The 15,984-nt window shown below is 43.1% G+C and overlaps 1 protein-coding gene across 2 annotated transcripts in view; it reads left to right on the top strand.

The window, feature by feature from the left end:
- Positions 1–15,984, top strand: part of LOC126260961 (laminin subunit gamma-1) — a 1,198,090-nt gene that overhangs the window by 1,115,348 nt on the left and 66,758 nt on the right. For both annotated transcript variants that reach the window (XM_049958485.1, XM_049958486.1), the window contains one exon: positions 9,161–9,346. In XM_049958485.1, the coding sequence (XP_049814442.1) occupies positions 9,161–9,346 (186 nt within the window). The remainder of the gene's footprint in view (positions 1–9,160; positions 9,347–15,984) is intronic.

Genomic DNA, 15,984 nt, shown 5'->3' with positions numbered 1-15,984 from the left:
TTTCGGACCAGTCCCCTGAATGGTTTCGCCTAAATATCTTAACTGAGAGACTCTCTTGATTTTCCCGTTCTTAATTATTAACATTTTGAGAGCCAGGTTGCTTTTCCCAAATGATATTTGGTTACCTGTGTTTCCTGGTGTTCCTTTAAGAATTTCTATTTGTTTTTGTGCTGTTCGAATGTTCTGGAATAGAATCGATAGGTCGTGCGCAAAAGCTAAGCAATGTGTTCTGTGCAAATTATTATTATTTTATTGGTATTTTAATTAAAATTCTAGGCACTTTAGTACGTTGAAAGTGGTTACGGCAAGAAGTTATATTTGGCAATGGCGAGTGGCGAGATGTTGATTACAATTCTACGCACCTTAGCACGTTGAAAGAGGTGACCACGAAAAGTTACATTTGGCAAAGGGAGGGTGGAGAGACGCTAACAAGCTTTCACTGTTTCATCCCCCCTCTACCTCCTGCCGCGCCCCCTCCCACCCCCTCCCACCCCACCCGTCACTCCTCCAGAAACGTGATCCGCAATTGAGTATCGCACAACAATATTAATAATATTATTATCGCTGACATTTACGCATAATACTGGAAAGAAGTCCTTGCGACATCAACTATATTAGGTACATATTTCTATACACACCATCTCAGCACTAAAAGAATATTTAGTGGGGAACTGTCTTGGGCAGTGTTTATTTTTCTCTATTTCTCTCTTTCTGCTTTTCGACATTTCAGTTTCGTTATGAGCAACTCAAGAATCTCTATATACCAAGTCTGAGAAACGTCTATACGTGTAGTCAGCGCTTGCAGCATCGAGCGAGTGTATATCTGGAAACGGGTGGTAATTTCGTCGTCCTCGACAAGCCCGTGTTCGTTCTGCAACAGGCAGGTGAGAAGCCGAGGTGAGAAGCCGAGGTGTGCTGGGTAGGACCACGCCATGGCCGTGGGGCCCACCGCAGGCGGGTATAAACATGTTAACGCGCCGCCCATTAGCGCTAACTGCTGTCACGATTCCGGGACGAGGCTGAAAAGCAGGTGAAGCTCTCCTCCCACGCTTCAGCCCTTCTATCAAGTCGGCTGGTCGTTTGCTTTGTCGCAGGATGGCGCAAGGGCATGCGAGCCTAGAAGACCTCTTGAGAAATTGGTGACTTTTGACACGTGATCGCTTCCGAATAATTCCTATAATTCGCCAGAACATATAGGGTTGTCTCCAGAGAGTTGTCTGGTACGTTCTTTCTGTACCTATAGATATTTTCGATTGCGGTTTTTTTTTTGTTTTTTTCTTTGGGGGGGGGGGGGGGTAGATCCAGTTGAAACGGATACCGACCATTAGCTAGACTAGTTTAGCTTGTGCGGTGCCCGTATCATTCTCTAACTACTGCGGGTCCTCTGTTCAGCAATATGAACTCATATTTTTTTTAACGCGTGTTATTATGCTTCCAGTCCGCCCCTCGTGGTCTCGCGGTAGCGTTCTCGCTTCCCGAGCACGGGGTCCCCGGTTCGATTCCCGGCGGGGTCACGGATTTTTCCTGCCTCGAGATGACTGGGTGTTGTTGTGTTCATCATCATCATTCATCCCCATTACGGTTGGAGGAAGGCAACGGCAAACCACCTCCATTAGGACCTTGCCTAGTAAGGCGGTGCGGGTCTCCCGCATCGTTCCCCTACGCTCTGTAGAGAAGCATGGGATTTCATTCATTCATTCATTATGCTTCCAAGTAGCACGTGAAGTACAATGAGGTGACAAAAGTCGTGGTATACCTCCTAACATCGTGCCGGACCTTGTTTTGCCCGGCATAGTGCAGCAACTCGACGTGGCATGGACTAATCAAGTAGTTGAGAGTCCCCCACAGTAATATTGAGACATGCTGCCTCTGTAGCCGTCCACAGTAGCGGAAGTGTTGCCGGTGCAGGATATTGTCCACAAACTGACCTCTCGATTATGACCCATAAATGTTCGATGACATTAATTTAGGTCCGTCTGGGTGGTCAAATCATTCGCTCGAACTGTCCAGAATGTTCTCCAAACCGATCGTGAACAATTGTTGCCCGATGACACGGCGCAATGTCATCCATAAAAATTCCAACGTTGTTTGGGAACACGAGGTCCATGAATGGCTGCAAATGATCTCCAAATAGCCAAACGTAACCAATTCCAGTTAATCATAGGTTCAGAAGGATCAGAGCACTCAGTCCACACCATATGAAGCGTCCACCAGATTGCACAGTACCTTGTTGCCAACTTGGATCGATGGCTTTGTGGGGTATGCGCTACACTTGTACCCTACCATCAGATTTTACCAACTGAAATCGGGACTCATCTGACCATGCCAGCCGGCCGGTGTGGCCGAGCGGTTCTAGGCACTACAGTCTGGAACCGCGCGACCGCTACGGTCGCAGGTTCGAATCCTGCCTCGGGCTTGGATGCGTGTGATGTCCTTAGGTTAGTTAGGTTTAAGTAGTTCTAAGTTCTAGGGGACTGATGACCTCCGACGTTAAGTCCCATAGTGCTCAGAGCCATTTGAACCATTTGACCATGCCACCGTGTTCTAGTCTTCTGTGTCCAATCGATATGGTCACGAGCCCAGGAGAGGCGCTGCAGGCGATGTTGCGCTGTTAGCAAAGGCACTCTCATCGGTAGTCTGCTGCCATAGCCCATTAATGCCAAATTTCGCCGCGCTGTCCTAACGGATACATTCATCGTACATCCCACATTGATTTCTGCTTGTCTTTTAGCACTGACAACTCTACGTAAACGCCGCTGCTCTGGGTCGTTAAGTGAAGTCCGTCGGCCACTGCGTTGTCTGCGGCGAGAGGTAATGCTTGAAATCTTGGGTTCTCGGCACACTCTTGAGGCTGTGGATCTCGGAATATTGAATTCCCTAATGATTTCCGAAATGGAACGCCCGACGCGTCTAGATCCAACTATCACTCCACGTTCAAAGTCTGTTAATTTCCGTCGTGCTGCCATAATCACGTAGGAAACCTTTTCACATGAACCACCTGAGTAGAAATGACAGCTCCGTCATTGCACTGCGCTTTTATATCTTACTTCCGCGATACTACTGCCATCGGTATATGTGCATATCGCCATCCGCTGACTTTTGTCACATTATATCTGTTACAGTTTCCTTTCCTTTCAGAAAAGACTATCTGATGCTATTGTGGGAAGATGGATTCGTTCTTCGTACCCTAACAGTTCAGTCCACCTCCTCGGTAGGCTTCTTGATGTCCGTCCCCTTCACACTACGTCGGTAGATACTAGCCCAGTCGATGAAAAGCAGCGTTGAAGAAACACCGACTAAACACCTACCAAACAAAGGCCGCATAACTCAAGCTTAAACGCAGCGACTGCAAGTTCGTAAAAATTTCAGGTCTGCGTAAAAGGTTTAAAGTTCAACTAATTAGGCTTTATTGCCCCCAAAACAAGTGGTAAATGGCTATAAAGTCCGTATTTACTGCCTAAACTATTAATGATACAAGTTAATTACCATTTTTACTATACGTTTTCAGACGTAAGCAGCCGTAAGTTTACCAGTCCGACCCGAAAGATTTTCAGGTCCTATACAATCACTGACCCACCGCTATTCGCGAGTTATTACATCTCGTCGTTCAGTCATCTTATAAAAAAAATGCTAGCCCAAATTTCCCGAGATGTTCACGAAACACGCCACTCAGAGTTTAAGCATGGCAACAGACTGAATTACATAAAATTCTCAGTTCTTCACCAAAACGTTCAAAATTGTAGACGCTTCAGGATTACGATAGAAAAACCGAAAGACCGAACAGTTTCCTTCATCTTAGCCAAAATTTGTACGCCGCGATTCAGCATGTTCTGAACTGCAAGACGGTTCCCCATCGACTCGTAGAGAGACAGAACCGTAGCACAAAGTGCAGGAAATGTATAATTCCTTTTGAATGATGAATTAGGCAGCCAATCAGAAAATCTCCAGCACTCGAGTTGTCGCGGTACTCATGCAAAAGAATTACAAACCGCAATTTATTTAAAAAATCTAAATTTACGAAACCAAATTTAATTGAAATAAAGCAAAGTACAGATTATCCCCAGAAATGAAATACTAATTGATTTAACGCCCAACTTTTCTTCTGGCTGTTTTTATAAAGCATGCATCCTGGACGTATGTTACATGATTCATGATTGCACAAGAATCTAAAATCGCCATTTTTTATATGTAAAAGAGCTGGTCAGTTTCGAGAATTGTCATGCCACAAGAACTAAATTTTAGAAACGACACAAATCGTTCAACTTCCATACTCTCCACAAGTTTTCGTGAGTGATCTTTGACGCTCCCCCAACGAATTTTTCATTATCTTTCTTTTTTGCTTGCAACAAAGAAGAGTAATTGTCGCAGCAATAGTGTATTGATCGTCCAACATTCCTTCTTCTTCCGCTCCCTGACTAGGATTCTCCTGTTTGTCGACCTCATTCCGTGGAGTAAGGCCACTCACTGTAGTAATAATAAGCTTCGTCCAGCATTCCGAACGTTAGTATTGTTGAGCTATCTGTAGAGAATTTCAGTAATACTGTACAGTATTATTGACTGTCTAGGGAGCGCTTAAGTTATGGCCACATTCTTTTAGGATGTGCTGCTGTTCTATTACTCACTCGTCGAGTGACCACGAATATTGCCAGCTGTTGTGCCAATCGGGAACGACGAGGACTGCTTTCAGAATGTGTGTTGTTGCACGACATGTCCGACCGCATAGGTCTTGATTAAGGTGGCTACCAGCTTAACTGCGTGCTTACTTATGCATTCTTGAGCGTGTGTAGTGTAGGGTCACACAGGCATCACGACTGTACAAGGAGTGCGACGTTGATCGAATTTCGAATATGCATGCTTATGCAAGCGTCCAAACGTGTGCATGCTTGAGAGTGTGCGCCAAGAATAGGGAGGCTTGTGCAAGCACTCGTCAGTGGTTTGATTTGATTTTATGTTCGTTTGTCTTGTAACATTACATTCTGCACAAAGGTTGTACTGTAATGTAGGACAAGTGAAAGAATACAATATTGCACGGAGAAAAAAAAAAGAGAGGAAAAAGAGCAATACTATGAGACAGTTGCTGCAGAGTGTTTACCGTGTACAGTCAATATAGGTATGATATTTTCGTTTCTTTAACCACTTTTATCTTCACACGTCACGTTTTCTGCTAAAGGCAGCGCATCGTCGTCTGAGATGGACAGGTTTCGTAAACAACCTGATGCTTGTACAAGCTTGGTTGACCTGTGTGGCGGTGTGAGCAATTAGTGCATGTTTGCGCCGGCACTCTTTGCTCATGCGTGACTGTCAAGCATGTAGTTTCGTGAGTAGTCACCTTTATGCTTGATTCGATCCGGCGTTTGTGATGGGTGGTATGAACTGTTAAAGAAGCACTTGGTCCGTCGCCATTTGCAGAACTACTACCTACGCTCAGGAGACGGTTGTTACGTGGTTGCTAGACTTGGACCCTGATTTATTTCTTGCCGATTTTGGCTTACCTTTGAAACAAAAGCTTAAACAACAGTGCCGACTATGTGTAATAGTAATATGCACCTGTGTCTTGCTAACTTTGATTTCCTGCATTAACATTTTCTCGCAGAAGACCATTTACCTTGCGTCTTGGATCAGCCTCGTAGATGGAGGGTGATGACACAACAAGACTAATCGGTCTCATCGCCATGAACATAAAGTAACTCAGTTGAAAAACCCCACTAAGTATTTCCTTGGCAGTGGTTGCCGCATGAAATACCATCTGGGTAATCTCTGTCTACACACATAACAAAAATTTTTGGAACCATCTTTCAATGAAGAAGTTATTGGTGTGTAAGGTCCGCCACTCGGAGCATGCAATATAAGCTTTGTTGTGTTTGAACGAGTCTTCTAGATTACGACTGCTTCAGTTCTGTCGCCGGCCGCGGTGGGCTCGCGGTTCTAGGCGCTCAGTTCGGAACCGCGCGACTGCTACGGTCGCAGGTTCGAATCCTGCCTCGGGCATGGATGTGTGTGATGTCTTTAGGTTAGTTAGGTTTAAGTAGTTCTAAGTTCTAGGGGACTGATAACCACCGATATTAAGTCCCATAGTGCTCAGAGCCATTTCCATTTTCAGTTCTGTCGTTGAGTGAAGCTGTGCTTGGGCTCGGCCTCAGAAATCTGCACTCCTCTGTTGTCGGTTGCCGAGATGGCGTGTGGGCAGAAGATCCAACAGCTACACGAAGGACAGCCCGAGTGACGGCCTGAGCAGACAGCCAATAAGACGGTACTTGTAATGTCCAGGACGGTCGGCACAGGCGTCCTGCTACCAAGCTGAACAGCTTAGAGACGTGCAGATTGGTTCTTCATTCACGGAAGATCGGTCCGGCCCTCATCTTCAGTCATTCACCGTAGTGATCAGGAAGAGTGTAGCTCGCAGAGTCGACGTTTTCTTCTCAGCCAGGTAGCTGTGGACTCGTAGCAGTGGACTCTTAAGATGGCAGCAGCTGTAGACGCTTTGTTTTATTCATCAGGGCATCCTGCAACTAACCAACGGCCTTGCCGCAGTGGTAACACCTGTTCCCGTCAGATTGCCGAAGTTAAGCACTGTCGGACTTGATTAGCGTTTGGATGGGTAACTGTTCGTGTCTGCCGAGCGCTGCTGGCAAACAGGGTGCAGCCAGCCCTTGTAGGGCCAATTGAGGAGCTGCTTGATTGAGAAGTAGCGACTCCAGTCACGAGAACTGACAAGAGCCGGGAGACCTGTGTGCTGGCCACATGCCCCTCCATTTCCGCATCAAGTGACAACTATCGGATGAGGATGACATGGGGGTTCGGAGGGAGTTTAGTTTAGTTTTTGTCCTGCAACTAGTAGTGCAACTTTCCATCGGTATCTGTGCTGCAGATGAAGTGGTCACACTCTGGTTTTATAGCAGTCGATGACATGATTCCAACAGTACAGATGACCGGATGTGTGTTCACTCTGCACTGTTGCCTAAGTGCTGAATCAAGTGTTTCCTGGCGTCCTCTCTTACATACCAGAGGCAATAAGGTCCCTGTCTGTTTGTACTTCGGCACCCCCACTGTTGGCATTGGTCACGTCAAATTCGCAAACCCGGCGGACGCGATCCACTTGGCGTCGCCCGGCCGGTTCTAACAAAATTTTATTCCCATACTTAATTACTATTCTGCTGTGCAACAACAAATCTTATACAACCGTTCGCGCGACGAAAGATCCATATCCAAAGACTGGAAAGCTGCACAGGTCACAACAATATTCAAGAAAAGTAGTATTAGTAATCCACTAAACTACAGGCCCATATCACTGACGTCGATATGCAGCAGGAGTTTAGAAAATATATTGTGTTCGAACATTATGGTTCAAATGGCTCTGAGCACTATGGGACTCAACTGCTGTGGTCATAAGTCCCCTAGAACTTAGAACTACTTAAACCTAACTAACCTAAGGACATCACACAACACCCAGCCATCACGAGGCAGAGAAAATCCCTGACCCCGCCGGGAATCGAACCCGGGAACCCGGGCGTGGGAAGCGAGAACGCTACCGCACGACCACGAGATGCGGGCGAACATTATGAATTACCTCGAAGAAAACGGTCTATTGACACACAGTCAACACGGATTTAGAAAACGTCGTTCTTGTGAAACACAACAAGCTCTTTACTAGCATGAAGTGTTGAGTGCTGTTGACAAGGATTTCAATTTGAATCCGTATTTCTTGGATTTCCGGAAGGCTTTTGACACTGTACCACACAAGCGGCTTTTAGTGAAATTGCGTGCTTATGGAATATCGTCTCAGTTATGTGACTGGATTTGTAATTTCCTGACAGAGAGATCACAGTTCGTAGTAATTGACGGAAAGTCATCGAGTAAAACAGAAGTGATTTCTGGCCTTCCCCAAGGTAGAGTTATAGGCCCTTTGCTGTCCCTTATCTATATGAGCGATTTCGGAGACATTCTGAGCAGCCGTCTCAGGTTGTTTGCAGACGACACTGTCGTTTATCGGCTAATAAAGTCATCAGAAGATCAAAACAAACTGCAAAACGATTCAGAAAAGATATCTGTATGGTGCGAAATTTGGCAGTCGACCCCAAATAACGAAAAGTGTGAGGTCATCCACATGAGTGCTGAAAGAAATCTGTTAAACTTCTGTTACACGATAAATCAGTCAAATCTGAAGGCCGTAAATTCAACTAAATACCTAGGAATTACAACTACGAACAACTTAAATTGGAAGGAACACACAGAAAATATTGTGGGGAAGGCTAAACAAAGACTGCGTTTTATTGGCAGGACACTTAGAAAATGTAACACATCAACTAAAGAGACTGCCTACACTACGCTTGTCTGCTCTCTTTTACAATATTGCTGCGCGGTGTGGGATCCTTACCAGATAGGATTCACCGAGTACATCGAGAAAGTTCAAAGAAGGGCAGCACGTTTTGTACTATCGCGAAAGCCGGCCGGGGTGGCCGAGCGGTTCTAGGCGCTACAGTCTGGAACCGCGCGACCGCCGCGGTCGCAGGTTCGAATCCTGCCTCGGGCATGGATGTGTGTGATGTCCTTAGGTTAGTTAGGTTTAAATAGTTCTGAGTTCTAGGGGACTGATGACCTCAGAAGTTAAGTCCCATAGTGCTCAGAGCCATTTCAACCATTTTTTACTATCGCGAAATAGGAGAAAGAGCGTCACTGAAATGATACAGGATTTGGGGTGGACATAATTAAAACAAAGGCGCTTTTCGTTGCGGCGAAATTTTCTCACGAAATTTCAATCACCAACTTTCTCCTCCGAATGCGAAAATATTTTGTTGACGCCGACGTACATGGGAGAAACGATCACCATGGGGAAATAAGGGAAATCAGAGCTCGTACGGAAAGATATAGGTGTTCGTTCTGTCCGCGCGCTGTACGAGGTTGGAGTAATAGAGAAATTGTGAAGGTGGTTCGATGAACCCTTTGCCAGACACTTAAATGGGATTTACAGAGTATCCATGTAGATGTAGATTCTAAGGTATTCCAAGAAGTAGACGGATTCTGCCGTCCAGTAGCACTTGTGTAGTCTTACAAATAGCAGAACAGCACCCAGTCAAGGAGCACTCCCTTTTTTTTATTTATCTGTATTTAGTGTCCTTCTTCAACCGATAAATACATCGGAGCCTGTCTTTCTCATTTTCAGCGTGCAACTGCAACGGCTTCTCGAACAGATGCTTCTTCGACAAAGATCTGTATGAGAAAACGGGCCACGGAGGACATTGTATCGACTGCACCGGCAACAGAGACGGGCCAAATTGCGAACGCTGCAAGGAGAACTTCTACCAGCGTGAAGATGGCTACTGCATCGCGTGCAACTGCAACGAGATTGGTATGGACATCTACATATCAGAATTAATTATATTTAAAGACTGTTTTGTGATTGCACTCACTCACATTTATAAAAAGTCTTGCTTCAGGGTTTTTTTTTTTTACTTCTTTTCACTTTCAGATCCCATGTATCTTCAGTTATTGTTTCACTACTATTTCTTATATACATGAATAACCTTTCACTTAACATTTAACAAGCAGAATTTGTACTTCCTGCAAACGATACTAGTGTTATAATAAATCCCATTATAGAGACGAAGCAAAAGATTGTTAATGATGTTTTTCAAAGAATTATTAAGTGGTTCTCTGAAAATGGAATCTCGCTAAAGTTTGAGGAAAAACACTCTATTCAATTTTGTACAACAGAGTCATTTGAAAGATTTACTTAACACACGAGCGGGAGTCAGTAAATAGAGTAGAATGCTTTAATTTTTATGGTGTACATATTGATGAAAACTTCACCTGGAAGAAGCACATTGCTGAGTTCCTAAAACAAATTATGATACTTTTGCTCTTCGTATTATTGTTATTCGTAGAAACAAACGAATAAACCTCCTGACATATTTTGCATATTTCCACCTAATAACGCCGTGTGAAATAATTTTATGGAGTAACGCATCACTTAGAAAGTTTTCATTGCACGATAGTGAACAATAAGAATTACATATGGGTTCAACTGCGTTCGACATGTACGTACCAACTGCACCGTAACAATAAATACATTCCCTTATGAAATTCGTCATAAATAATCCATCACAATTTCAGAAGAACAGTGATGTATATATTCTTAACACTAGATGGAAAAAATTGCCCTATATTACCCATTGTTGCCAACATTCAACGAAATAAGCTAAATGCGTCCACAAAAAAAAGCTGAAATAAAACAAGATGTGTTGTGCAATTTTATTTTTGCAATAATTTTTCTTTAAAGTGTGTGTGTGGGGGGGGGGCACACGAAAAATGTAGACAGATATATATCGTTAGATAATACCAACTGTATGAAAACAATTAGATATAATTTTATATACATACAAGCCAAAATGTAATCAATGCTGGCATTATTTTTTTTTAATTTAGTTTAAAACAACTTCAAGAAATAATTGTTCCACAGAAGCTTGTATCATATCTCAAATGTATGTACGACGTTTCATCTTAATGGCTTTAACAGCTAGAGAGACAATGTATAGATATTCAAAAAAGTAAAGCTTCCGGAAACACGAGGGACCAAAAATTTAGAGACGTGCCTTGTGCACATCGTTACAGAAATGACTTTTGGATGTACTTATACCGTACTGCGAATGCAGCTATAACGATTTAAGATTTTATTTGTACGATGTGCGTACATAATATCAGCCCATATTTAATATCTCGATATTGAGCCGCAGAAATATGTTTGAATAACTATCTTCATGACAATTTCTTTCGAATAACTTCCCTTTCTCTCAATACAAATATAAACATTTCTGCTAGGTACATACAGGACAAACTTCACAACATCTGCACTGCAATATTACGTACATTATTCCTTTACTTTAATTATTATTTTATTGGCTTTTTGTAGCCAACAATACAGCAAAATACTGCACTGAACGTAAGTTCGCTGTTTCTCTCCTCCGTTCAGTCCCTGGCACATGGTATATTGCAATTGTGATGCGTATGACTTCTGATCCATCCTGCGTAAATCAAAGTCTGCTTTGCTTAGAACAGCTTCCTTAATTATTGTGAAGTTGCTTCAACAATGTTTCCTATAGCGACCTCAACCGTTTATATTTCATAGTTATTTGGTCTTAGTGTGCTTTCCAGGGTCCTTAGCATGCACATACATAACATAGCATTAATTTGTGCTTTTTAATTCAGTCTAATAAGAAATTTTAGTTGAATGCAGATAATTTTCCTTTCATCAGTTCGGAATTTAACGCTTTCCTATATTAAACAAAGGGCTAGAAAAGAAGTCAAATAATTACGAAAAAAGCTTTCAGACCCCAGCTGAATCACTCATTTGCCAGCTAAATGACATTAAAAAGAAGCCAGAGCTTTAAAAAAATGCTGATTTGGCAGCACTGTCATTACCCATTGTTAAAGTTGTCAGTGGCTGAGAGAAGAGTCCACTATGCAGCAACATTCGTTGGCAGCAACAATAATTTATAATCATTTGCATAACAACATAAAACGTCTGCCAGGTGGTAAACAAGTTTTAAATCTAACCAAAAATCATTTTTCCTGGTCAGCTGCTTCTATTCCATGGACGAATTTCGATTTAAAATCTGGCAGACTCTTAAAAAATGTATTCTGAAGCTTAGCTGCAAGAGTGGGAATAAAAAAAAGTAATTTGTTCATTAATGTTAACGCTGACCATATGTGCATATCCTCCCGACTCATACCACATAATTTCGATAGAAGAATCGTTTAAATTATTCAAATTACCTATGAAATATGTATTTAACTGTGATGATCTTGTAGACTTGTGTTCATTTTTCCTGCCATTACGCATAGCACGCCTTATTTTATCGACTAATTTGATTTCTTTTGTGTTTGCTTTAGTCTGGAAACAAAATTTTTACATCAGCTTGAATATATTATGATCAATGCAACGCGTGGTAGTTGGCAAATGAGTAAATAATATACCTCCTCCATCCCTCCCATCATTTCTGGTTTTCTGATGATTGTTTTCGGTTGGACTGAAATTATAAACTTTCCTAATGGATGTTGGAATAACCGGTAATTTTTGAGTGCGGCATATATTCCAAATAATGTAACTACAAAAATTTCGGAGGGGGGACAGGCAAATGAAAGAAAACGGTCGAAGCATACACTGGGAAACCACGGTGCACTGGATTCAAATATACTATGAAAGGGGTTGTTGCGAGGCTAGACGAAGAAAAATGTCGGTGAAAGTTGTGAATCCTGTTTTAGGTAAGCAGTCATACTCTATGTGATCAAAAGCAACCGGATACCTGACTGAAAATGACATACAAGTTCGTGGCGCCCTCTATCGGTAATGCTAGAATTAAATATTATTGGCCCACCCTTATCCTTGATTGACAGCTTCCACTCTCGCATGCATACGTTCAATCAGATGCTGGAAGGTTTCTTGGGGAATGGCAGCCCATTCTTCGCGAAGTGCTGCACTGAGGAGAGGTACCTATGTCGGTCGGTGAGGCCTGGCACAAAATCGCCGTTCCAAAACATCTCATGGTGTTCTATATGATGCGGATCAGGACCCTGTGCAGGCCTGTCCATTGCAGGGATGTTATTGTCGTGTAACCACTCCACCACAGGCCGTGCGTTATGAACAGGTGCTTTATCGTGTTGAAAGATGCAATCACCATCCCCGAATTGCTCTTCAACAGTGAGAAACAAGAAGGTGCTTAAAACACCAATGTAGGCCTGTGCTGTGATAGTGCCACGCAAAACAACAAGGGCTGCAACCCCCCCCCCCCCCTCCATGAAAAGCACGACCACACGATAACACTGCCGCCTCCAAATTCTACTGTTGCCACTGCATACGCTGGCAGATGACGTTCACCGAGCATTCGCCATCCCCCATCCTGCCATCGGATCGCCACACTGTGTACCGTGATTCGTCACTCCACACAACCTTTTTCCACTGTTCAATCGTCCAATGTTTACGCTCCTGACACCAATCGAGGGGTCATTTGGCATTTACTGGCGTGATATGTGGCTTATGAGCAGCCGCTCGATGATGAAATCCAAGTTTTCTCACCTCCCGCCTAACTGTCATAGTACTTGCAGTGGATCCTGATGCAGTTTGGAATTCCTGTGTGATGGTCTGGGTAGAGTCTGCCTATTACACATTATGACCCTCTTCAACTGTCGGCAGTCTCTGTCGTTCAACAAATGAGGTTGGCCTGTACGCTTTTGTGTTGTTCGTGTCCCTTCACGTTTCCACTTCACTGTCACATTGGAAACAGTGGACCTAGGGATGTTTAGGAATGTGGAAATCTCGTGTACAGACATATGAATCACGTGATACCCAATCACCTAACCAAATTCGAAGTCCGTGAGTTCTGCAGAGTGCCCCATTCTGCCCTCTCACGATGTCTAATGATTACTGAGGTCGCAGATATGGAGTACCTGGCAGTAGGTGGCAGCACAACGCACCTAATATTAAAAACGTATGTTTTGGGGGTGTGAGGGATGCTTTTGATCACATAATGTGTGTGTGGACTCACAGCTCCATCAACCAGGTAACCTGGGGTACATCTTTGTGAACGAAGTCTTGCCAATCTGAAGAGACCCCCGTCAAAACGAAACTTAATCTCCATGCTCTGGTGCTTTGCAGGTGGTTTACACAGCATGGCAGGCATGTAAAGAGCAAAGAATGTTGGACCAAGCATACAGCCTTGTTTCAAATCCTGAATATTAGCAGCGAATCCTATGCAGAGTTACCGTGAAGAACCTGCCCAGACATGCCATTATGAAAAGCTTGAACCAGTTCCACATAGTCTTCAGGATATCCAAAGTGTTTCAGTGCTTTCCACGCAGCACATCGACATACTGGATCAAAGGCTTTTTCCAGATCATAGCAAACTAAATACAGAGGCTTCTGCTGCTCTCTGCATTTTTCCGTGAGTTGGATAGCATAGAAAATCGTATCTCTTGTGCCTCTGAAGGTTTGGAAACCACATTTTTTAGGTAAATCCTCTCTGGAATAATCTGGAGCTGACTTAATAGAATTCTTGTGCGAACTTTATCTGCAATTGATAATAGTGATATACTGCGGTAGTTCCCACGTGTACAGCAATTGCCTTTCTTGAAGATAGTGATGGTGGTAGCATTCTTAGCCGGCCATTGTGACCGAGCGGCTCTAGGCGCTTCAGTCCAGAACCATGCTGCTATGGCCGCTGGTTCGAATCCTGCCTCGGGTATGGATGTGTGTGATGCTCTTAGGTTAGTTAGGTTTAAGTAGTTCTAAGTCTAGGGGACTGATGACCTCAGATGTTAAGTCCCATAGTGCTTAGAGCCATTTGAACCATTTTGGTAGCATTCTTCAAATCATCAGATATTCTCAAGTTTCACAAATTAAGAGGCTAAGTATAAAAAGGCTAGTCTTTAACAGTATACCTCCATTCTGTATCAATTTGAGAGGGATATTGTCAGGAGCTTTCTTGGTCTTAGTTGATTGAGTACTTTATTAAAGTCTCTGTAAGTGGAACTGCCATTCATGGTTGTTGGGGCTGCTGAGAGTCATTACAGAGAAAGTCCTCAACAACATTGGAGGCACAATTTACAATTACAGAGAAATGTTCCTTCAAACACTTTGCATTTTTTCATTGCCAGTTAAAATGATGGAATTGTCAGCAGTCTTCTTTTTCCCTGATGGGGATCGAATTGGACCTTATATCTTCTTTGTGCCTTCATGGAAATTTTGCAGATCACAGGTATCAGCTAGTCTTTGCAGTTTTTCAGCTTTTTGTTGCTGGTAGCTATTCTTAATTTCCTTAGTTGGTGCATGCATTTGTCTGTATGTTCCATGAAATGTGATTTTTTCATATTGGAAGATGGAGCTTGGAGAAAGGATAACTTGGCTTCCCATTTGGAGTTGATTAGACTTCTTCATTTTTTCATCAAACCAGTCTTGTCTTTTTTCTTCGCAAAACCAATTGTTTTCTCAGTTGTCACACATTTCTTCTTTATTTTAATCAAACCAGTCTTGTCTTTCCTTCTTCATAAAACTAATTGTTTCCTCAATCGACTCGGTAATAACTTCTGAAGTGTGACCCACTCCTGATTTACACTCTTACTGCTGACTGGATGCTAGCCGTCTTATTTGAGATCACATTTCTGTAATGTGTAGCAATGGATTTAATTTGAAATTTGGAAATGTCGAATTTACATATGGCAGGTTGTGGATGTGTCCTTCTGGTTTGTGACAAATTGAGATCCTCAACTGGAAAAATAGAAGCTTATGATCTGTCCAGCAGTCTTAGACATTTCTTGCCATCTTGGTGACAAGGACATCCTTTTTATCACATTGCCTGGTGATAATATAACCAAGGATGTGCCAGGGATTTGAGAGAGGATGCATCCAAGTGGTCTTGCAGCAATTAGGGAGGTAGAACTGACTGTTTGTAAAAAAGAGTTCATGTTCAGCACATAGACCATTGGCATTGCAGGTGCCAAGTCCTTGTTTCCCATCACATTGCACTATAATTGATGAACTCTACCAATTCTAGCACTGAAGTCACTGAATAGTAAGTGCTTGACTTTAGGTGGTACTTGGATGACAGCTGTGTACAGCAGGTAGTAAGACAGGTCTTTAATGTCTACATAATCATCCAGACAGATATGAGAGTCATAAATTTGCCTCCAGAGAGTTGGGTTTGGAGGGAAATAATTCTTTTGCTGACATCAGTTGGAGTTAGCTGATGATCAGTCAGCAATGTTGTCTTCACAGTGAAGGTGTGACATCAGGGAAAAAGTTCCACAAGCATGATTTGGTTTAAGATGGATTTCAACTGGTGAGGAAGTGACATTCACCCTATAGTGTTGGAACTATACTCTGCAGCTAAAGTGAAGGAAGACGTGCAGGGTCCAGTACTGCGACTGCAAAGGACTGCTCCAGACTTGGAATGCCATTGAGTTGCGCCTAAACACCCAGTCTCTCTGGCATAGCCT

This window comes from Schistocerca nitens, chromosome 5 (assembly GCF_023898315.1).
Source record: "Schistocerca nitens isolate TAMUIC-IGC-003100 chromosome 5, iqSchNite1.1, whole genome shotgun sequence".
Taxonomy (NCBI): domain Eukaryota; kingdom Metazoa; phylum Arthropoda; class Insecta; order Orthoptera; family Acrididae; genus Schistocerca; species Schistocerca nitens.
The sequence above is the reverse complement of the archived record's forward strand: the minus strand, read 5'-3'. Positions and strand labels throughout refer to the sequence as shown.